This window comes from Tachyglossus aculeatus, chromosome 10 (assembly GCF_015852505.1).
Source record: "Tachyglossus aculeatus isolate mTacAcu1 chromosome 10, mTacAcu1.pri, whole genome shotgun sequence".
NCBI lineage: Eukaryota > Metazoa > Chordata > Mammalia > Monotremata > Tachyglossidae > Tachyglossus > Tachyglossus aculeatus.
Window position 1 is genome coordinate 47,349,149 of NC_052075.1, and position 23,378 is coordinate 47,372,526.

At 44.7% G+C, this 23,378-nt stretch overlaps 1 protein-coding gene across 3 annotated transcripts in view; it reads right to left on the reverse strand.

Moving 5' to 3' along the window:
- Positions 1-23,378, reverse strand: part of CNOT4 (CCR4-NOT transcription complex subunit 4) — a 129,796-nt gene that overhangs the window by 33,983 nt on the left and 72,435 nt on the right. For all 3 annotated transcript variants that reach the window (XM_038753046.1, XM_038753047.1, XM_038753048.1), the window contains 5 exons: positions 14,773-14,970; positions 13,608-13,694; positions 8,714-8,815; positions 7,336-7,461; positions 2,301-2,425 (listed from right to left, as the gene is read on the reverse strand). In XM_038753046.1, coding sequence (XP_038608974.1) covers positions 2,301-2,425; positions 7,336-7,461; positions 8,714-8,815; positions 13,608-13,694; positions 14,773-14,970 — 638 coding nt within the window. The remainder of the gene's footprint in view (positions 1-2,300; positions 2,426-7,335; positions 7,462-8,713; positions 8,816-13,607; positions 13,695-14,772; positions 14,971-23,378) is intronic.

A 23,378-nucleotide genomic window follows, 5' to 3' on the forward strand; every position in this document is an offset into this window, starting at 1 on the left:
AACAAAGATGGAGAAAGATAAAAGATGGAGAAAGATATGTTGCCAACTTGTACTTCCCAAGCGCTTAGTACAGTGCTCTGCACACAGTAAGCGCTCAATACGACTGAATGAATGAATAAAAGGGTATATGGTAGGAGGGGCCTACTTGGTAAGAGAGATCTTTACTTGGACTTATTTTTATTCCCACGCTTGCACAAAATACACATTTGGGACTTCCTCTACTCTGTCATATTTACATTTGATCAGTCACTGGTAGTTACTGAGGATAGAGCACTGTAACTAAGCACTTGGGAGAGGACAATACACCAGAGTTGGCAGATGCAATCCCTGCCCTCAAGAAGCTTACAGTGGATGGAAGAGACGGGCATCAAAATAAATTACAGAACGGGGAATTGAAAGAGTACTGATGCCCAGAGATTCTCAACATAAACTGAGAAGAGCGGGAAATTATACCACTGGCCCTTCAAGTGACTGGAAAGACGGCTTAAACAGGACTCCCAAAATGGAACTTGAAAAAATAAGGATATATTAAAGAAATGCCTTCTGAGGAGCCTTTCGTTTTTCCAGTTATGCCCTCACCTCGCTCTCTTTTAGGCATTCGTAAGCCTAGCTCTGGATTGATTTGGCGCTTTTTAGTCGTCCTCATTGTAGGGCTCTGCACACAGGAAGCGCTCAATACATATGATTGACGGGTTCCTCCACATGCATCTGTGTGGCTCCCAAATGGACTGTACGCCTCTCGAGGGAAGGGACCCCCTAACAGCCTACAAAGCCCTGCACGGCCTGCATTAGACCCTGCTGGTTATGGGGACGATGATGCTGAGCATTTCTGTGGGCTTCTCACCAGGCGCATTTTAACCACAACTCTCAATATCCACTGGCACAAGAAGTAAACAATAGCCCTACCCCATCACCGGAGGCTGAAAAATCTCTCTATTTAAAGGTCTCACACGCGTTCTGTGTCCTTCACTTATAAGAGAAACCAGTGTAGCTGAGGGGGAAGAGCACAGGGCTGGGAATCAGAGGATCTGGGCTCTGAATCCTGGCTCCACCACCAGTCTGCTGGGTGACTTTGGGCAAGTCACTTAGCTTCTCTAGGCCTCAGTTACAGGTTTAAAACGGGGAATTAAAACTAGAAGCCCTATGTGGGACAGGGACTGTGTCCGACCTGATTAGCCTGTATTGGTTTGTACCCCAGTGCTAAGTATAGTGCCTGGTACATAGCACGTGCTTAACAAATTCCATAAATTTAAAAAGAGGGGAAAAGAAACTTCCTGTAAAAAAAAAATCTAGCTGAGCTTTTTTTAAATTTGGTGGGAAACATGAAAGATACGCAGAGAGAGTGTGGCTTTTTAGACGTAAGAAGCAGCGGGGTGAAGCACAAAGTGCACGGGCATGGAAATCAGAGGACCTGCATTCCCGCTCCGCTACCTGTCTGCTGTATGACCTTGGGAAAGTCACTGTCCCTTTTCTAGACCTCAGTGAACATCTTAATAAGGGGATGGGATGAAATCCTACTCCCTCCTATTCCGACTGAGAGCCCCATGTGGGACAAAGACTGTCCGACCAGATTACCTTGTACCTACTCCAGCGCTTTGAACAGTTCTTGGCACATATTAGGAGCTTAATAGGCATTATTATGATGATGTCCAAATAAACCATGTCATTTTAGCTATGTTCTCTTATCAACGGTGAACAACGGGGGCCACCCCTACGCAGTACCTGAAAGGATGCTCCAGTTAAAAAGGGTTTTGTTGAGTCAATATATGAACTGGGATTAATTCAAAAGTGGAGATAAGTGATGAGAAATAAAGGAGTGCTGAAAATAGGAAATGGTACATCATTTACCCAAATCTCATGTTCTCAAGGACAGCTGTTTACACACTTTTTTTTTCCTTACAGGCTCACAATAAAGTGAGGCACTGACTTTTTCAATTCCTAAGAGTGATTTAAACTCAAAGGTGAAACTAATTCCGTTTCGATACTTGGCTGTGGTTTTAACGAAGGCACAGTTATTTTCTGATAAGTCTATAGACACGAAAAACGAATATGGGGTCAAATATTTTTGAAATCCCTTGAGTCTTAAAAAAAAATCAACGCAGTCCATTACCTGGGGTGGAAAAGGAGAACTCTTTTGTTAGGACACACAAAATCAACACTGGGCAGACAACTACCTGGTAATATCTGGAATAACATTTATTCTAAGCAATATAGGGTAAGGAAAGAGGAAATCAACTTCAGTGGAAAGGGGTTCAGGAGAATCGTTAACCATCCCAAATCTCCGAACTTATGCATCATACCTCTGCAGTGGGGTCACTTTGTTCTTATTCTTGTCAACTGTACCCGTGGACAGCTGGAGAAAATTGGGGTTTAGTTTATATAACTCTTGAAGTAACTTCTGTTCATATTCTTGGTGTTTGCCCGCCTAGTGAAAGAAAAAAAATTGAAAGTGTGATATCACTCATAAGATGGCTGTCGGAAAACTGTCTGGCAAAATATATTCTGTTAGTTTAAAAAAACAAAAACAAAACACCCAAAATACCCATCCCACAACAGGTTTAGACACTTTACAACTATTAAAAAAGCTGATTTAGGGGAGAGGGTTAGGTCTGTTGACTCATTATCTTGTATCCACCCCAGCGCTTAGTAGAGTGCCTGGTACATAGCAAGTGCTTAACAAATACCATCATTATGGTCCTCAGCACATAGTAGGTACTTAAATACCACAATTATTATTATTATTATTATTATTATTATGTTTGGGAACCACTCAGTTTGCAGGAGAGCAAGTACTTGCAGAACGCTGCCTCCCAAATGAATAGCTAGAAAGCTCATTTCACTTGTCTTCTTAATTTCTGAAATTACCAACTCCACTCAATCCATCCGAACCTTCCTGCAATTTGCACAACGGCACTTGGAATGGCTCGAAAGTGTGCTCCTAGAGAGATGCCCTACATAATTCTGCCATGTTGAAGAGAAGTTTTACTATATTTTGCATTATATTGAGGGTCTATCAACATCCCCTTAAAAAATCCTTTCAAAGTCTCACTTTGTTTCAATCACCAAGGCATATATCCAGACAACTTTTAATATGCACTACAGATACAAAGCCAAACTTGCTTTCCGATGATTAGACTATCATTAGACTGTCACTCAAACTTCAGTGGAGAAAAAGGTAAACAGAATATTGAAAATCCTTGTGTGACATGCAGTAGAAGTCCATGATAGACCAGTGTTTGTTTAAAGAAAAAAAAAATAACCGCAGCACTACCTTTGTGGGGCAGGTTGTGCAGACTGAGGGGAGAGATAAGCTGTTAAAATATTCGTGAGCGAGTAAAGCTTTGGAATGCATTTTCTGCACTGATTAAACAGTAAAATGGATGTTTTAACAGTTGCAGACTCACAGCGAGCAGACAATTGACCCCGGGAGCATTACATATTGCCAAAAGCATCAGCTTCTACTAAATTTTCTTCCCGGTTTCAGGTAAGTACTTTTAAGATAGTGATTTTCTGTGGCAAAATTACTAGGAAACAAAAAATTGCTCTGCCAAAACAAAAAGCATCCCTATGCACGTGTCTGCCCAAAAAACAAATAGTGAAAGCCTTGCTCTTGGGCACATTGAAATGGAGGTGCTGCTTTGTTCAAAATCCCACTTACCTAAGAGTCAGGGCTAGGCAACTAAGTGAACCCCAGGAGAGTGCATCTGCAAGAGGCCCCATGAAGAGGCTAGCGAGAGCTGCGTAAATCAAGAATAACTCCCTAAGGATGCAGGACTCTCGCTCCGAGAGAGTCTCTGGGCATGTTGATAAAGTCAAACCGCAAGCAATTCCCTTCGAACCTTCTGTGAAACATCCCAGCCTTGAAACTCTTTTTGGAGGCAGCGCTTGTCAATTCTGTCCCCGAGAGCCACATTTTTTCCCCTGGTACTTGATAATAACAATAATAATAATAATAATGACATTTTTAAGTGCTTACTATGTGCAAAGCACTGTTCATTCATTCAATTGTATTGATTGAGCGCTTACTGTGCACAGAGCACTGTACTAAGCGCTTGGGAAGCACAAGTTGGCAACATATAGAGACGGTCCCTACCCAACAGTGGGCTCACAGTCTAGATGGGGGAGACAGACAACAAAACATATTAGCAAAATAAAATAGAATAAATATGTACAAATAAAATAGAGTAATAAATACGCACAAACATATATACAGGTGCTGTGGGGAGGGGAAGGAGGTAAGGCGGGGGCGCTGGGGGGATACAGGGTGATCAGGTTGTCCCACGGGGGGCTCACAGTCTTAATCCCCATTTTACAGGTGGGGTAACTGAGGCTCAGAGAAGTGAAGTGACTTGCCCAAGGTCACATAGCAGAAATATGGCAGAGCCGGGATTAGAACCCAAGACCTCTGGCTCCCCAGCCTGTGCTCTTTCCACTGAGCCACGCTGTTAAGCGATTACTATGTGCTAAGCACTGCACTAGTGCTGAGGTAGGTCAAAGCAGCTCGTTGTGGGCAGTGAAATGTGTCGGTTTATTGCTACACTGTACTCTCCCAAGCGCTTAGTACAGTGCTCTGCGCACTGCAGGTGCTCGATAGATACCACTGACTGATTGATTTGTTTTCGTAGTCAGATCGCTGTCTACCCAGACGTATGCGGGGCTGGCTGACGAGGCTGAACTGCCCCTGGGAACGACAGCCCGTAGTCTGTGTGTACGCAGAGTCCCGACCTTCTGCTGGTCCCCAGTTTTGTGTTATTAGTGCAAAGGACAACTGGGGGTGTGTGTTTGTGCACGTGTGCGTATCTGTCCGTGTCACAATGTTTTGGCTTTGGTTCTTGTTTCTGTTAGAAAGTGGAAAGGACCCCCTCCACCTCTAAGCAACTCCCCAGGTGACACGCCAGATAGTTGTTGTCCAGATGGCGGAGGGCAGAGTTGTGTCTGCTGTTGTCCATGAGCCCCAGAGATATCCTGTTCTGTGACCTCGGGCTGCCCCTGTTTTTCTCACCAGTCGGCTTGCGGTGCCTTCCCCCCAGCGAGGGAGACTGGACAAGACGGTGTGGGTGGCTCAACCCAAAACAGAATAATAATAATGATAATAATAATGGCATTTGTTAAGCATTTACTATGTGCACAGCACTATTCTAAGCCTGGAGGAAAGGACAAGGTGATCAGGTTGTCCCACGTAGGGCTCACATTCTTAATCCCCATTTTACAGGTGAGAAAACTGATGCACAGAGAAGTTCAGTAATGTGCTCAAAGTCACACAGCTGACAATTGGTGGAGCCGGGATTTGAACACACGACCTCTGACTCCCGAGTCTGTCTCTTTCCATTGAGCCACACTGTTTCTCTAACATCACCGCCACGGTAAAAACACCTCCAGAACACCCATCCTGCTGGCGGGGAGACCATTTCTGTCCCCTCAGCCACCGGTGTCGGAGCCACGCGCTCACCCTCGGGGCCAGGTGAGGGGCAACACTGGATTTTCCTGGGCATAATGGGCAGGAAATTATCTCTCTGTTTCTCCCTCTCTCTCTCCTGGCCCCCTCTCTCCTTCCACCCTCTCCCTCTGTCCCCTCCACTCTTCTCGCTCCCGAGAGCATTCGCGCCACCCGCAACCGTATCTTCGAAGTAAAGGACACGTCTGGATCCCATCAGAGCTCTGCTTGGACTCCCCAAGAGAACGCATGCAGAAGACTCCCTCGCCTGGACTTTATCCATCCCCCCGGTCGTGGGACCTTAGGTGACTCCCCCAAAGGATCAATCGGCCAAAAACATCCTGGCACGCGTCACTTTGGGAGTAACGTTGCTTTAGCGTACAAAGAAATACCCCTTTAGATCTCTATTACAGAAGCAAAAATTGAGTGGGATGAATGAAATTGCTTCCATCAGTTGGTCAAACTTATTGAGCGCTTACTGTGTGCAGAGCGCTTGGGAGAGTACGAGTTAACGAAATGTGTACTACCTAGAAATCACCCATTCTGCAATCCCCAGCTTAAATATTTTGGGACTCTGTAACTCAGAAGGAATGATCATTCTTTTCCCATTTTAAAGCATACATACTTCCTGAAATCCCTATCTGGAAGAAGGAATTCCAAGTTCACATTCTCACAAGAATACTAAGTGATCAACCAAGTTAATTATCTGAAGGAAGAGTTTGGGGGGTGGGGGTGGGGGATGACTCCCACTCTAGAGAATCTAATTTTCTAACGAAAATTAAAAATTCATTTTCAAGCGGGTCCTTCCCGGATTTGCATTATTTTCACTTGGGGGATGAAAAAGCCATAAACGCCCTTCACCTTCAAAAACGGTGCTAACAGAGAAAACTACTCAACAGAATCGCAAATCTTCATAATGGCTCACGGAAGAGTCAAATGAAGTATTATGCCCCAGAATAATCGGCCTCATTTAATATCCTTTCACTGTTCAAAACACTTGACTCTAGAGGAGCCTTTTGTGTTGTAACTGAAAAGCAGGAGAAAAGTGAAAAAGGAACAATTCATTCATTCATTCAATCGTATTTATTGAGCGCTTACTGTGTGCAGAGCACTGTACTAAGCGCTTGGGAAGTCCAAGTTGGCAACATACAGAGACGGTCCCTACCCAACAGTGGGCTCACAGTCTAGATATGAATTCTCAGGCCATAACCTCTACTCCAAAAAATGAATGCAAGCCTTACCTTTTCCCTAATACAGAGGACACTGACCCATACCTTCAGAAACAAATCATTTAAGATATCCAATTAAAAACTCCCGCTATTTTTAATTAATAATAATCACGGCATTTATTAAGCGCTTACTATGTGCAATATATGTGCGATATAATAATAATAATAATAATAATGTTGGCATTTGTTAAGCGCTTACTATGTGCAAAGCACTGTTCTAAGCGCTGGGGGGGATACAAAGTGATCAGGTTGTCCCATGTGGGGTTCACAGTCTTCATCCCCATTTTACCGATGAGGTAACAAGCTCAGAAAAGTTAAGTGACTTGCCCAAGGTCACACAGCAGACATGTGGCGGAGCCGGAATTCGAACCCATGACCTCTGACTCCAAAGCCCATGCTCTTTCCACTGAGCCACGCCGCTTCTCTCTTCAAATCGCCTTTCCACAGTACATCGGTTCAACGGGACTGTAAAAACCAGTTTCGCAAACCTGTGAACTTTCCTGCTCTGGTGGGACACATTTTCCAATATACCATTTCGAGAGATTAGACATAATGTGCCTTTCGCCAGCTTGAAAAAGATAATCTCCTTAGAAGAATACGTCGAACGCAACTGGACACCCAGGAAATCCCTCCTTCCTCTCCCTCCCCTCTCTCCAACGCCACTCGAATTACCTGCATCTCTTCTTTTGTGAAGCTGGCTGCTTCGTCCCCCAGTTCATGCAAGTACATGCAGTCGGGCTTTGGACACTGCATATTCTTTAAGAAGTAACTGCAGTATTTTGTTGTACCTAAAGATGCCTGTGGGAAGAGAGGAACACACAGACAAACCAAAACATGAACTACATCTAAAACAACTCGCATCACCGGCAGTAACTGCTTTTCCCCCTCAACCGAAAAGGCACGAGGAGGCTTTACTTCTATATCCTTCGGGACGGGGCTGCAGTTCTATGACGGGATGAGCTGTCCTCTCCAACTACCTACCACCCACTTGACGTTTCAGTGGACTTTCCCTCCCGGCACTCAATCCCAGCTCCAGTAGCAGCGGAAGATAAACACTTTCACGAGAAGCAACGTGGCCTAGTGGATAGAGCCCGGGCCTGGGAATCAGAAAGACCTGGGTTCTGATCCTGGCTCCGTCACTTGTCGGCTGTGTGGCCTTGGACAAGTCACTTTAACTTCCCTGGGCCTCGGTTACCTCGCCTATAAAATGAGGATGAAGAGTGGGTGCCCCATGTGGGACAGGGACTGTGGCCAACCCTGATTACCCTATATCTATCCCAGCGCTTACAAGAGTGCCTGGCATATAGGAGGCGCATAAGAAACACCATAAAAAAATAAAATATAAGAAACACCATAAAAAAATAAAATAAACTGGTAGGAATGTGTGGCTGGTGAATTCTCAGGCCATAACCTCTACTCCAAAAAATGAACGCAAGCCTGACCTTTTCCCTAATACAGAGGACACTGACCCATACCTTCAGAAACAAATCATTTAAGATATCCAATTAAAAACTCCCGCTATTTTTAAATAATAATAATCATGGCATTTATTAAGCGCTTACTCTGTGCAAAGCACTGTTCTGGGGAGGTTACAAGGTGATCAGGTTGTCCCACGGGGGGCTCCCAGTCTTCATCCCCATTTTACAGATGAGGGAACTAAGGCCCAGAGAAGTGAAGTGACTTGCCCAAAGTCACACAGCTGACAGTTGGCGGGGCCGGGATTTGAACGAATGACCTCTGACTCCAAAGCCCGGGCTCTTTCCACTGAGCCACGAAAGCCAAAGACGTGCTAGGAATATGACCGCTTACATTTAGCGGGATCAACTATCTGGGCTTAAAATCACCTGCTTACATACTTGACAGCACTCTCCCTATTAGTATGTGGCAAGAATTAGCCAAAGGCCGGCTAAAGTTTCCTTCATTTAGTCACCGAAATGACCTGACTAGAGCCATCGGTAGGCACAGGACCTCATTAAAACTCTGAATTATAAAGTCTACAAAGGAGAGTGAAGAAACACCGCTAAAGAAGATCAGGAAGAAGTTATATTACCTTGAGTGTTCTGCCATCTACCACCACATTGTTAACACACTGAATGGCTCTGAGCGCATCTTCTGACCGGATGTAAGTTACGTACGCGCTGGCACTTGGACCCTATAACCGGAAAAAAAAACAAAAAACCCATCCCAAGCATCAATATTCAAACTTCTTTGAAACAAAAAAATCTTCTAAAGAAACACACTGCACCATGGACAGAAATAAGCACCGCAACTTATCCAAGAGGCCTTCAACCGAGACAACACATGAAAAAGCAACGCTATCAGTGCGACTGCTTTTAAACCGGACTTCGTTCATTCATTCAGTCGTATTTATTGAGCGCTTACGGTGTGCAGAGCACTGCACTAAGCACTTGGGAAGTACAAGATGTCAAGATATAGAGACGCGACAACAGGCTCACAGTCTAGAAGACTTCTACACTTCCTCTGTGTAGATCTGAAATGCTATCGTGGGACCTACAGTATAGGTTCTCAAACTTTTAATTAAGCTGACGGGAGTGTTGTCAATATCTGGGGACACTGGAAATCAAAATGAATTGCTTTTCTTTCCTGTCAGCTCTATCAAAAATTTGACAGAGGTTTAAGTCGGAGAAACAGCGTGGCCTCCTGGAAAGGGCACAAGCCCGGGAGCCAGAGAACCTGGGTTCTAATCATCATCAATCATCATCAATTGTATTTATTGAGCGCTTACTGTGTGCAAAGCACTGTACTAAGCACCTGGGAAGTACAAGTTGGCAACATATAGAGACAGTCCCTACCCAACAGTGGGCTCACAGTCTAAAAGGGGGAGACAGAGAGCAAAACCAAACATACCAAGAAAATAAAATAAATAGAATAGATATGAACAGTAAAATGAATGAATGAATGAATGAATGAATGAATGAATGAATGAATAAATAAATAAATAAATAAATAAATAAATAAATAAATAAATAAATAGAGAAATGAATAGGTACAAACATATATACATATATACAGGGCTAATCCCGGCTCCACCAAGTCTCCTCTGTGGCCTTGGGCAAGTCACTTTACTTCTCTGTGCCTCAGATACCTCGTCTACAAAACGGGGAGTGAGTACGTGAGCCCCACGTGGGACATGGATTGTACCCAACTGTCATTCATTCATTCAGTCGTACTTATTGAGCGCTTATTATGTGCAGAGCACTGTACTAAGAGCTTAGAAAATACAAACCCAGACTGAGCCCCTCCTTCCTCTCCCCCTCCCCCACTTCCCCTGCCCACAGCACCTGTATATATGTTTATACAGATTTATTACTGTATTTATTTTACTTGTACATATGTACTATTCTATTTATTTTGTTAATGATGTGCATCTAGCTTTATTTCTATTTGTTCTGATGACTTTGACACCTGTCCACATGTTTTGTTTTGTTGTCTGTCTCCCCCTTCTAGACCGTGAGCCCGCTGTTGGGTAAGGACCGTCTCTCTATGTTGCCAACTGGTAATTCCCAAGCGTGACCTGCACACAGTAAGTGCTCAATAAATACGATTGAATGAACAAATGAATTCTGCAATAGAGACAAATCCCTGCCCACAATGGGCTCACAGAGACGGACATCAAAACGAGTAAACAGGCATCAACAGCATCAATATAAATACAGAGAATTATATACACAGATCATTAACAAAAAAAACAGAATTATAAATGCGTGCATACATACACAATTAATTACAATTAATATAACATCTTGTATCTACTCCAAGGCTTAGTATGGTGCCTGACACATAGTAAGTGCTTAACAAACACCTCCTTTCCCATGCCTCCCCCTGCCAAAAAAAATCCACCCTTTCCCCTTCAAACTGTTGGGTAGGGACCATCTCTATATGTTGCCAACTTGTACTTCCCAAGCACTTAGTACCTGTATATATGTATATATGTTTGTACGCATTTATTACTCTATTTATTTATTTCTTTGTACATATTCATTCTATTTATTTTATTTTGTTAATATGTTTTGTTTTGTTCTCTGTCTCCCCCTTCTAGACCGTGAGCCCGCTGTTGGGTAGGGACCGTCTCCGTGTGTTGCCGACTTGTACTTCCCAAGCGCTTAGTCCAGTGCTCTGCACACAGTAAGCGCTCAATAAATACGATTGAATGAATGAATGAATGAATGAAACTGCCCTGTTGATCCAAGCAGTTATTATATCCCACTGCACCAGCCTTCTTGCTGATCTCCCTACCTCCTGTCTCTCTCCACTCCAGTCCTTACTTCGCCCTGTTCCCGAGATCATTTTTCTAAAAAACCATTCAATTCACACCTCCCCACTCCTCAGGAACCTCCGGTGGTTCCCCATCCACCGCCGCGCATCTGCTACTATCGGCTTCAACGCTTTCGATCAGCCTGTCCCCATCTCACCTCGCGGGTTTCCGACTACAACCCAACCCACTCACCTCCCTCCTCCCTCACTCCACCTCAAAAGTCTCTTCTCACCACTGACCCCCTTGCCCACGTCCTCCCTCTGGAACTCCCTCCCACTTCATTCATTCATTCAATCATATTTATTGAGCGCTTACTGTGTGCGGAGCACTGTACTGAGCGCTTGGGAAGTCCAAGTTGGCAACATCTAGAGACAGTCCCTACCCAACAGTGGGCTCACAGTCTAGAAGGGGGGAGAGAGACAACAAAACTAAACATATTAACAAAATAAAATAAATAGAATAGATATGTACAAGTAAAATAAATGAATGAATGAATGAATAAAATAAATAAATAAGCAAACAAATAAATATAAATAAACATAAATAAATAAATATAAATGAAAAATGAATAAACAAACATAAACATAAATAAATAAATAAATAAAAATAGGGTGATGGAGTAATAGAGTATAGAAATAAATAAATAAACAAATAGATAAAAATAAACATAAATAAATAAATACAAATGAAAATAAATAAATGAAAATAAACATAAATAAATAAATAAATATAAACATAAATAAATAAATAAAAATAAATACATACATACATAAATGAATGAATGAATAAATAAATAAATGAATAAGTAAATAAATGAAAACAAATAAAAAAATAGAGTAATAGAGTAAATAGAGTTCTAAGCGCCGGGGAGGTTGCAAGGCGATCAGGCTGTCTCACGGGGGGCTCACAGTCTTAATCCCCATTTTGCAGATGAGGGAACTGAGGCCCAGAGAGGTGAAGTGACTTGCCCAAAGTCACCCAGCTGACAAGTGGCGGAGCTGGGATTTGAACCCATGACCTCTGACTCCAAAGCCCGGGCTCTTTCCCACTGAGCCACGCTGCTTCCATCAACTGATTGACTGACATCGCTTCCTGAGCCCCCAGTGCGCCTTCCCTGCTTTGCAGAAATCCAGTAAGCACCCACCCCCCCCCCCCCCCCCCCCCGCGGGAGCCCACTCACCCGAGGACACTCACAGACTTCCCCCGGAGCACCAAGAGAGGGCGCTACCGAGCTGCATCTCTGTCCCGGTCTTTTTCTCCCTCCCTCCATTCATTCATCCAGTCATTCAGTCATCCAATCGTATTTATTGAGCGCTTACTGTGTGCACAGCACTGGACTACGCGCTTGGGAAGTACAAGGTGGCAACATCTAGAGACGGTCCCTACTCAACAGCGGGCTCACAGTCATTCATTCATTCATTCAATTGTATTTATTGAGCGCTTACCTCCTTCCCCTCCCCACAGCACCTGTATATATGTTTGTCCGTATTTATTACTCTATTTATTTATTTATTTTATTGGTACATATTTATTCTATTTATTTTATTTTGTTAATATGTTCTGTCTCGTTGTCCGTCTCCCCCTTCTAGACTGTGAGCCCGCTGTTGGGTAGGGACCATCTCTATATGTTGCCAACTTGGACTTCCCAAGCGCTTAGTACAATGCTCTGCACACAGTAAGCGCTCAATAAAAATGATTGAATGAATGAATGAATGCAGGGCACTGTACTATCATCAATCGTATTTATTGAGCGCTTACTATGTGCAGAGCACTGTACTAAGCGCTTGGGAAGTACAAATTGGCAACATATAGAGACAGTCCCTACCCAACAGTGGGCTCACAGTCTAATGCGCTTGGGAAGTACAAGTTGGCAACATCTAGAGATGGTCCCTACCCAACAGCGGGCTCACGGTCATTCATTCATTCATTCAATCGTATTTATTGAGTGCTTACTGTGTGCAGAGCACTGTACTAAGCACTTGGGAAGTACAAGTTGGCAACATATAGAGACAGTCCCTCCCCAACAGCGGGCTCACAGTCTAGAAGGGGGAGACAGACAACAAAACAAAACATATTAACAAAATAAAACAAATAGAATATGTACAAGTAAAATAAATAGAGTAATAAATACGTACAAACATATATACATGTATACAGGTGCTGTGGGGAGGGGAAGGAGGTAAGGCGGGGGGGGGGATGGGGAGGGGGAGAGGAAGGAGGGGGCTTAGTTCATTCATTCAATCGTATTTATTGAGCGCTTACTGGGTGCAGAGCACTGCACCAAGCGCTTGGGAAGTCCAAGTTGGCAACACATAGAGACGGTCCCTACCCAACAGCAGGTTCACAGTCTAGAAGGGGGAGACCGACAACAAAACAAAACATATTAACAAAATAAAACAGATGTATTGAGCGCTTACTATGTGCAGAGCACTCCCAAACTAAGACCCCGCTGTTGGGTAGGGACCGTCTCTATATGTTGCCAACTTGTAGTTCCCAAGCGCTTAGTACAGTGCTCTGCACACAGTAAGCGCTCAATAAATATGACTGAATGAATGAATGAAGACCCCACAGTACTGAAACCACAATTCTGGTTCGAGGTAGCCCCGTGAGGGGCCCGCGTCAAGCCCCGTTCACGGGAACCAGTCAGAGACCGCCAGTGAGGACTCACCTGGGAGCCGGCGTACGATGTGCTGTTATTAATGACAACTTTGTGTATTTTACCAAACTTCCCAAAATATTCGGGTCGTTTTAAAACCTACGAGAGACAAAAGGGAAAGAGCAAGTGAGACCGCTTTTCCGGTATTTTACCCCCACCGAGATGCAACCGCCACAAAGGATGGACCCAACTTGTTGCCTGTTGCCAACTTGTACTTCCCAGGCGCTTAGTACAGTGCTCTGCACACAGTAAGCGCTCAATAAATACGATTGATTGATTGATCCTCTTCGGCCCTTACAGGCTTTTCTGGATTATGGCAGACCCCTTTCGGACCACCCCGATCTTGACCCAAATACCCAAGCTCAGTTGGAACTAAGCCATCCTTTGGACAACAAATACTTACTAAGCATCCATCCACAGAGATGCTGGCACTGTTTTGGTCTTTGGGGGCCCGTGTGAAGAAGAAATGTAATCTACTGAATCTACTGTAATCTATTTGATCCAGTCAACATCAATAAATTCAGTTCTCCCATAGCCTCGGGGGTTTTTTTTATGGTTTTAAGCGCTTACTATGTGCCAAGCTCTGTACTAAGCGCTACGTGGCTAGGGGGCTAGTGGCTATGGGGAAGCAGCCTGGCTCAGTGGAAAGACCCTGGGCTTTGGAGTCAGAGGTCAGGGGTTCAAATCCTGGCTCTGCCACTTGTCAGCTGTGGGACTTTGGGCAAGCCACTTCACTTCTCTGGGCCTCAGTTACCTCATCTGTAAAATGGGGATTAAGACTGTGAGCCCCCTGTGGGACCACCCGATCACCTTGTAACGTCCCGGGTGCTTAGAACAGTGCTTTGCACATAGTAAGCGCTTAATAAATGCCATCATTATTATTATTACGGCAGATCTAAGGCAATCAGGTTGGACACAGTTCCTGCGCCACATGGGGCTCACAGTCTTAATCTCCATTTTACAGACGAGGCAACAGGCTCAAAGTAGCGGACTGCCTTGCCCAAGGTCCCACGGCAGACAAGTGGCAGAGGCGGAATTAGAACCCAGGTCCTTCTGATTCCCAAACCCGGGCTCTGCTGCTTTCCCACGTTTCAGAAACTCAGGGAAACTGGGTGACAAAAAACAGACCAACAGAGAAGGAACCGAGGAGGAGAAAGGAGCAGGCGGGTCCACTCACCTCTGGATCGGCTAGGCGCTGGGAGAGCCCTACCACAAAGACCAGGTTCTTCTGCACGACCCGTACGCTGGCCAAGTGTTTCCGATTCTCTGAGATCTTCTGTTTCCTCTCGTTCTGTTTCTGTTTCTTCTCATTCTTTATCCTTTGCAGCTCTTCCTGGGAGAGTGGTTTGTACACTGCAGGGTCTTCTGGATATGGCTTAGGTAGAAAGGAAATACAGAATTTAACTCAGATTCAACTCACACGCAAGCGAATGTAAATGTATCCCTTTCCTTGGCGGGGAGGAAAGAAAAGCAGACTCAGGTTAAAAGGCTGTAGCAGTCAGACCGCTTCAGAAGCATGAGATTCACTTCATCTGGAGAAATCCTCTCTGATGCCCACACCACGTAAATCAACGGCACTGGAGAAGCAGAGACCTATTTCTCCTTAACTTCAGGGAGTCCTGCTTTGACAGAGCCTTTGAAGGTATTAAGGGGCAGAAAGTATCAGGGAATCCCTTGCCTAAACCAAGTCGGAAAACGGTACTGGGTCATCAAATCTGTAAGCGCGAAGTCACCTGTCGTTTTTACAAATCCAAGGCGATGGAAATCCTCAAAGAATGCAAGTTGAATTCAGTATTTCGCTTGCTGGTCCAGTGCCGACTCCAAGTTTCAGCCCCACTTCAGGTCCTCACTGCCTAAACACACCTCGTTGCTTTTTAAGCATGACACTTCTGATTTCACATCCACCCAAGAGGACATTTTTATCGACGATGGTCTCCAAAACAAGTCTTTTGCCTACCAAATAGAATGGCTGACCAATAATTACAGGGAGTATCCTTCATTTCCTGCTAGACTGTAAGCTCACTGTGAACAGGCAACACACCTGCTAATTCTACTGCAGACCACACTCCCAAGCACCTAGTACAGTACTCTGCACATAGTAAGTACTCAGTAAATACTGTTGATGATGATTTTCCCTAGTCCTCACACCCTGTCCCAACCCACCTGTAGCAGAGGGAAAGGGAGATTCGCTCCCCTGGTTCCAGTTTTAGTGCTACACACTTCATTCAATTCATTCGATCGTATTTATTGAGCGCTTACTGTGTGCAGAGCACTGTACTAAGCGCTTGGGAAGTACAAGTTCGCAACATATAGAGACGGTCCCTACCCAACAGCGGGCTCACAGTCTACACACTTGTCATCTTCTAACCCTTGGACGTAACAGGAGTAACCACGCCAACTGAAAATGCCCATCATTTATGGTCGGATCACTAGAAAGAGGTCGTCCTCCATTGCCTGTATTTGTCTTTGAATTCAAGCCCTTCTTCCAGCCTTTTTTCTACCCACCACCTACCTTCCTTTATTTCAGTCAAAATCTTCCGACCTAATCCTTTGAGATCTTCCTGTGATCGTACCTCAGACCAGAAGTCACCCAAGTCACAAGTGAGGAAAAAGGAATGAAAATCAAGCACAATAACTGGAAACTGCTCTCCCCTGAAGCCCCCACGCACCTTTAAGGAAGTTTCCATAACGTCAAGTGCAATCCGACACATTCGGCAAAACCTTTCTTTTCAAAGTTACCAACTGAATGAATTCTCGTCTCCTACTCCAGATTATTCCGGTAGCCTAAAGAGAGGGGATGACTGGATTTCTGGAAGGCAGATTAAACTGTAATTACTACTGAGGTGGGAGGAGTGGTTTTTCTCCTTCTAAGCCCTGCAACTATTCCTCAGTCTAAACTCTCCCGCCAATAACTGTGAGAAGCACACTGAGAACTAGTGTGACCTACTGGAAAGAGCACGGGCCTGGGATTTGGAGGACCTGGGCTCTAAGGACATCCTGGGGGATTGAATTCCAGGTGGGTGCCACCTGCCCGATGAAGGTGGTTTGGAGCCTGCCACCTTTAAGCTTCAGTGGATCTCCTCCCAGTTCTCCGGTAGTGGGATCTGGTGCCCGGTAATTCCACGCTCGGCCTGTTCCTATCCGTCATCACTCCGTAAACTTCCATCGCCTCTTCTCCCAGCCTTTATCTTTCCCGACTGAAGAGTAACTCATTTTTCGGGCGATTCCGGGGCGGGAGCTGCTCCATCCTTCTGATCATCTTAGGAGTCCTTCTTCCTCAATATGACCTTCCAAAATTGCAGCCACCAGAACTGCTCAGAGTATTCTGGGTACAAACTATGCCATGCTTTAGAATGATAAAGCTAGACTTTCTTTCTGGCTTGCCCATAACCTTCTGGGTGAAAATTACGATACTTATTAAGCTACACCCTGGGGAAGTTAGAGGATAATCAGTTCTGCCGTTCTCAGTCCCGTACAGGATTTGCAATCTAATAATAATAATGGTATCTGTTAAGCGCTATGTGCCAGGCACTGTACTAAGCGCTGGGGTGGACACGAGCCAACTAGGGTTGGCTGGGGACGGCGGGCATTTTATCCCCCTTTTACGGAGGCCCAGAGAAGTTGTGAAGTGCCCATGGTCACAGAGCAAGCAAGTGGCACACAGGGATTCAAACCCACATCCCGGACCCTGCTGAGTCCATCTGCAGATTAGATGGACTGAGCCGGGATTAGAACCCACGACCTCTGACTCCCAAGCCCGGGCTCTTTCCACTGAGCCATGCTGCTTTGCGAGAAATGAAACATTCAAATCAGAAATATTTCCTCTGATGGTTCACCCTGTCTTTGCAGAGGGTCAAAAGCCTGCTTTGAAAGTCCCATAAGCGGTGGTTACCTTTCTTGGCATCCATCCCAAAACTTAGGCCTCTACTGGCCAACTCCCCTCCCTTTCCCTCTTGCAACCCATTCGGGACTGATCGTCCCTGAATCTAGGCCGCTTTCAACCTGATAGTTGCTTGCACAATTTCCTGTTGGCAAAGTGGCTCAGACACTAAGCCATCGAATGAAAAAAACAAATGCTTCCTTCTGTTGGTTTGGAAGTTCCCACCCCCCAGCTTCGGTGGCACGGTGCCCCTTCGGCCCCTGGCTGACGGTTTCAGAGAACAATTCCAGTTGGCCCCGTTCACATCCTCCGTCATTTCCTGGATTGCCATAGTGCCCTTGGCCTCCACTCTCCCACAGGAGTGCCCATTTCTTCAATCCCCGTCAAACAGAAGCTTGTCCATCCCCTGCCCGTCTCAGTGGCTCTTCTCTGTACCTCCCGCAGCTCCGTCACATCCGACAGGGCAGCCAGAACCGCACGACCTACTCCGATGTTTTTTCCAACCGGACCCTTCTGTTTTGTTTTCCTCTAGACTGTAAGCTCCTTGTGGGCAAGGGTCACTTTTACCAGCTCCGCTGGACTATACGCTCCCAAGTACAGTGCTCCACATGCCATAACCCCTCAATAAATCCCAATGATTGATTGATTCGATTAGTTGACTTTTTCTGGGTTTCCTGATGCTGCCCAGCTGTTGGTTGGGTCTTTTTTGAGCTGCTGCTGTGAGCTCACTGTTGGGTAGGGACCGTCTCTATATGTTGCCAACTTGTACTTCCCAAGTGCTTAGTACAGTGCTCTGCACACAGTAAGTACTCAATAAATACGACTGAATGAATGAATGAATGCTGCTACACAGTGGCCTGCTGATTTTTTTTCTTTTTGTGAGCTGCTTACGACTCCAGATTTTTGCTTGACAGCTCAGAGCCCAACATCTTAAAGCTGTAATTCAAATTCTCTTTTCATAGGTGCACTCCCTTGCCTCGCCCGGAACCTCATTTGCCATTTCTCAGCCCGCTCGTTTGGCTTTACGAGATCTTCCTGCAGTTTTTCCTCCTCTAGCCAGCATTTCAACACTTAGAGGAAGGGTTGAGAACCACCTACAAATCTGGAAATTTCACTGCACGCTCCTTCATTCAGCTGAGCCCTACGAAGGGGACCACGTTAAAACTTCTTCATCCCGAGAATCGGCTGTCTCCCCGTCCTCTCTTTCCGGTCCAACCTGTGGTTCATGAGAGAATATTCTCCCGAGCCCGTAATTACACAGGTGTTCGTTTATAATTTTTGGAAAGAAACCTTTGTCATAGGTGATGGAAAAAACAAAGAAAAGAAAATTATATCCCCTGGCTCTCCTCTATCCTCCTGCTTACTGACCTCCTCAAAGAATGCCATCCGATTAATGAGGCACGATTTCCTCTTTCAGGAACCACGTTGCCTCCCTTCCAACCCTAACCCCTCTCCGACAGGTTGTGTTTTCTTAAATGCTCCCTGATCCTGAACTTAACTGTAATAATAATAATAATGATGGCAATTATTAAGCGCTTACTATGTGCAAAGCACTGTTCTAAGCGCTGGGGAGGATACAAGGAGATCAGGTTGTCCCACGGGGGGCTCACAGTCAATCCCCATTTTACAGATGAGGGAACTGAGGCACGGAGAAGGGAAGTGACTTGCCCAAAGTCTCACAGCTGGAAACTGGCAGAGCTGGGATTCTATAGATTCTATAGTCGTAACTGCAGAATCAAGTTAAATGCAGGATTTCCCAATTCTATAGATTCTATAGTCTTAACTGTAGAATCAAGTTAAATGAAGGATTTCCCAATTCTATAGAATTCTATAGATTCTATAGTTTTAACTGTAGAATCAAGTTAAATGGAGGATTTCCCAATTCTATAGAATCCTATAGATTCTATAGTCTTAACTGTAGAATCAAGTTAAATGGAGGATTTCCCACTTCTATAGAATTCTATAGATTCTATAGTCTTTAACTGTCGAATCAAGTTAAATGCAGGATTTCCCAATTCTACAGATTCTATAGTCTTAACTGTAGAATCAAGTTAAATGGAGGATTTCCCAATTCTATAGAATTCTATAGATTCTATAGTCTTAGCTGTAGAATCAAGTTAAATGGAGGATTTCCCAATTCTATAGAATCCTATAGATTCTATAGTCTTAACTGTAGAATCAAGTTAAATGGAGGATTTCCCAATTCTACAGATTCTACAGTCTTAACTGTAGAATCAAGTTAAATGCAGGATTTCCCAATTCTATAGAATTCTATAGATTCTATAGTCTTAACTGTAGAATCAAGTTAAATGGAGGACTTCCCAATTCTATAGAATTCTATAGATTCTACAGTCTTAACTGTAGAATCAAGTTAAATGGAGGATTTCCCAATTCTATAGATTCTATAGTCTTAACTGTAGAATCAAGTTAAATGGAGGATTTCCCAATTCTATAGAATCCTATAGATTCTATAGTCTTAACTGTAGAATCAAGTTAAATGGAGGATTTCCCAATTCTATAGAATCTATAGTCTTAACTGTCGAATCAAGTTAAATGCAGGATTTCCCAATTCTATAGATTCTATAGTCTTAACTGTAGAATCAAGTTAAATGGAGGATTTCCCAATTCTATAGAATTCTATAGATTCTATAGTCTTAACTGTAGAATCAAGTTAAATGGAGGATTTTCCAATTCTATAGAATTCTATAGATTCTACAGTCTTATCTGTAGAATCAAGTTAAATGGAGGATTTCCCAATTCTATAGAATTCTACAGATTCTATAGTCTTAACTGTCGAATCAAGTTAAATGCAGGATTTCCCAATTCTATAGATTCTATAGTCTTAACTGTAGAATCAAGTTAAATGGAGGATTTCCCAATGCTATAGAATTCTATAGATTCTACTGTCTTAGCTGTAGAATCAGGTTAAATGGAGGATTTCCCCAGCGCTTATTTCAGTGCTCTGCACACAGTAAGTGCTCAAATGCTAATTGACTAGATCTCTGGGGCTCTAGTGCGAAGCTTTTTCACTGAAACGGGGTCCCTGCAGTCTCAAGGTTTCACCTGCAGTACCCTTCCCTCATAATTTTTCGTCACAGCCTCTTCCACAGATTCAGACACCTCTTACCTCTCTCCCTCGCAAGCCTTTTCCACAGACAGACGCATCATACCTCTCTCCCTCCCGGACTCTTCCAGAGACAGAGACACCTCACAACTCTTCCCCGGACACAGACACGCGCGGAACCACCCCCCTGAACTAGAGACAAAGAAACAGAGCCCCAGCCGTCACGGAAGAAACACAGCTCCTCTGCCATCCCTGCTGGCCCTCCAGAGTTCAGGCTGCTTCTTGCTAGGCTCTCAGCAGAGGCGGCGGTAGGACGGAGTTTTTCCTCTTCCTTGCCCCTACTATCGGTTTTCCACAAATTACCCGGCTCCCTGGAAGTCGCAGAGCTCAGCTTGAAACAGCGCTGCCTCAGCGGAAGCAATAGCTGCCTCTGGCATCACGGTCCAACCCCCTACGATCTCCTGAAATACTTATATCTTGGAGAATTTGCTGCTGTTACCAATCGACGTTTTATGTTTCAACAGCCTGGTTCTGCTCCAGGTTTTGAAGCGCGGTGCTGGAGAAGGCTTTTGCGAAGACCATGGACTGCCCGAAAAACAAACAAATGGGTTTAAGAGCCAATTAAACCCAAGTGGTCTTTGGATGGCCAAATGACTCGACTTAGATTAGCATATTCTAGGCACATAATCAGGAGGGCTGATTCTCTGGAGAAGACGCTAATGCTAGAAAAAGTCCGAGGAAAATGTGGAAGATGCAGACCGGCAGCTAGATGGATAAAGACCGTAACAACGGTTAACGGAAGAACCGTCAGAGAGGTTTGCGGATTTTGGCAGAGGACAGCACGTTCTGGAGAAAGTATATCCACGGAGTCGCTGTGAATCAGAAATGACTCGACAGCACTTAATAATAATAATAATAATAGTAATAATATCCCCTTTCTGCACAATGCTTTTCCATAACTGTATACCAAAGCCTAGTCACACGACTCCTTTGAATTAATTCAATTGGGCATATGATCTCTAGGTTTGGAGATCAATTTATTGAGAGCTTATTGTGTGCAGAACACTGACCTAAGCACTTGGGAGATTATAAAAAAAAGTGGGGAGTCCCTGGCCTCAAGGAGCTTACAGTTTAGTGGGTCCATCCCAGAAGAGTCACATAGTAGACCGTACACAGCCACAAAATAACAAGCAAATGAGAGGGGAGGAAAAACAAATGCCGTAGAGCACGACTACTTAACCAATTTTGTTCGGTTTATTTGGTGGTCTAGTTCTTTTTCTAATTTAATGTAGCCATCTCAGGCTGGAGCCAAGTCATGTAAAATACTACCGTGCCGTACTCCACAAAGTAAATAATAGAAGGATATCGACCTTCAAAATCAATTCGCTCTCGCTATTTTCCTGTTCTCTCACTAGATCAATCTTTGTAAGGAAGCGCGCCTCGGTGATAAGCCTATAGATCATTAAGTTTAACCAGCTCTTTAAGATTTCCTGACATCGCACTCTTTGATACAGATTGATACAGGCCGATTTTAAGGCATGGGTTGCCTGGTGATGTCTTGACGATGTCCACCGTTGGGTCACGTAATGATGTTTCACGCTACATTGCGACAGAGCCTCCTCAAAACAGCCACCCTCGCCTCGGGGACAAGACGATGGCATAGGCTTAACACTCTTTACTTCGATGGCATAATTCGGTGAAAGTGCTTGCAGTCTGACTGCCAGCCTTTCCTCAAACAAGCAGAGGGCTTGAAGTTAAGAACCCCCTGTCCTCTCGACCCCTCTAGAGATGTAGGGAAGGATTTTGTTCGTTTTCATTTACTTTAACCAACCCCTCTACGGTTTGTGGGGAAAGGTTCTGTTTTGCTTGTTTTCATTTTTTTTTTTAATCAGTCCCTCTAAAGATGTGGGAAAAGGAGTTTGGGGGTTTTGTTTTGTTTTTTGAGGATGACGATGATAATAATAAAGATATGTGTTAAGCGGTTACTACGTGCCAAGCACTGTACTAAGCGCTGGGGAAGGTACAAGCTAATCAGGAGTCCCTGTCCCACACAGAGCTCACATCTTCATCCCCATTTTACAGATGAGGGAACTGAGGCCCAGAGAAGCTAGGTGACTTGCCCAAGGCCGCACAGCAGACACGGTGGAGCCGGGAGTAGGACTCAGGTCTTTCTGACTCTCAGCCCTGTGCTCTGCGGCCCTTTTCCAGCCCCGCTCTCAGTTTTAATAGTGGTTTTTTTTGAGATGCAGCAGAGGAAAATACATACATATGCAGCCCTCTCAGGAATGCAATTCATCCCTGATGGTAAAGTCAGTGTGGTGTCCTGAATAGCCCCACAACTTAACTTCTCCGGGCCTCTGTTCCCTTACCTGTAAAACGGGGATTAAGACTGTGAGCCCCCCTTGGGACAACCTTATCACCCTGTAACCTCCCCAGAGCTTAGAACAGTGCTTTGCACATAGTAAGTGCTTAAGAAATGCTATCGTTATTATTATTATTGATGCTGGAGCCCTTCAGAGGTCAATCATATTTATTGAGCGCTTACTGTGGGCAGGGCACTGTACTAAGCGCTTGGAAGAACACAACGTAACCCACACATTTGCTGCCCACAACGACCTTGCAGCCACTGCCTGGCAGCTCTTCCAGGCCCTTACCAAAGCCCCCCACCTCCCCACGCCTCAAGCCAGCCCCCTATTTGGTCATCCCTTCTTTCTCGGAGGCTCTTAGGTTACACGCGCTTGACTTTAGCTGCATTCCCAGAGATCGGAGGTTGGGTCCGTGATTTTCCGGTATCTGGCGAGTTGCCCGCTAGCAGCTGAAACGAGATTACCAGCTCATC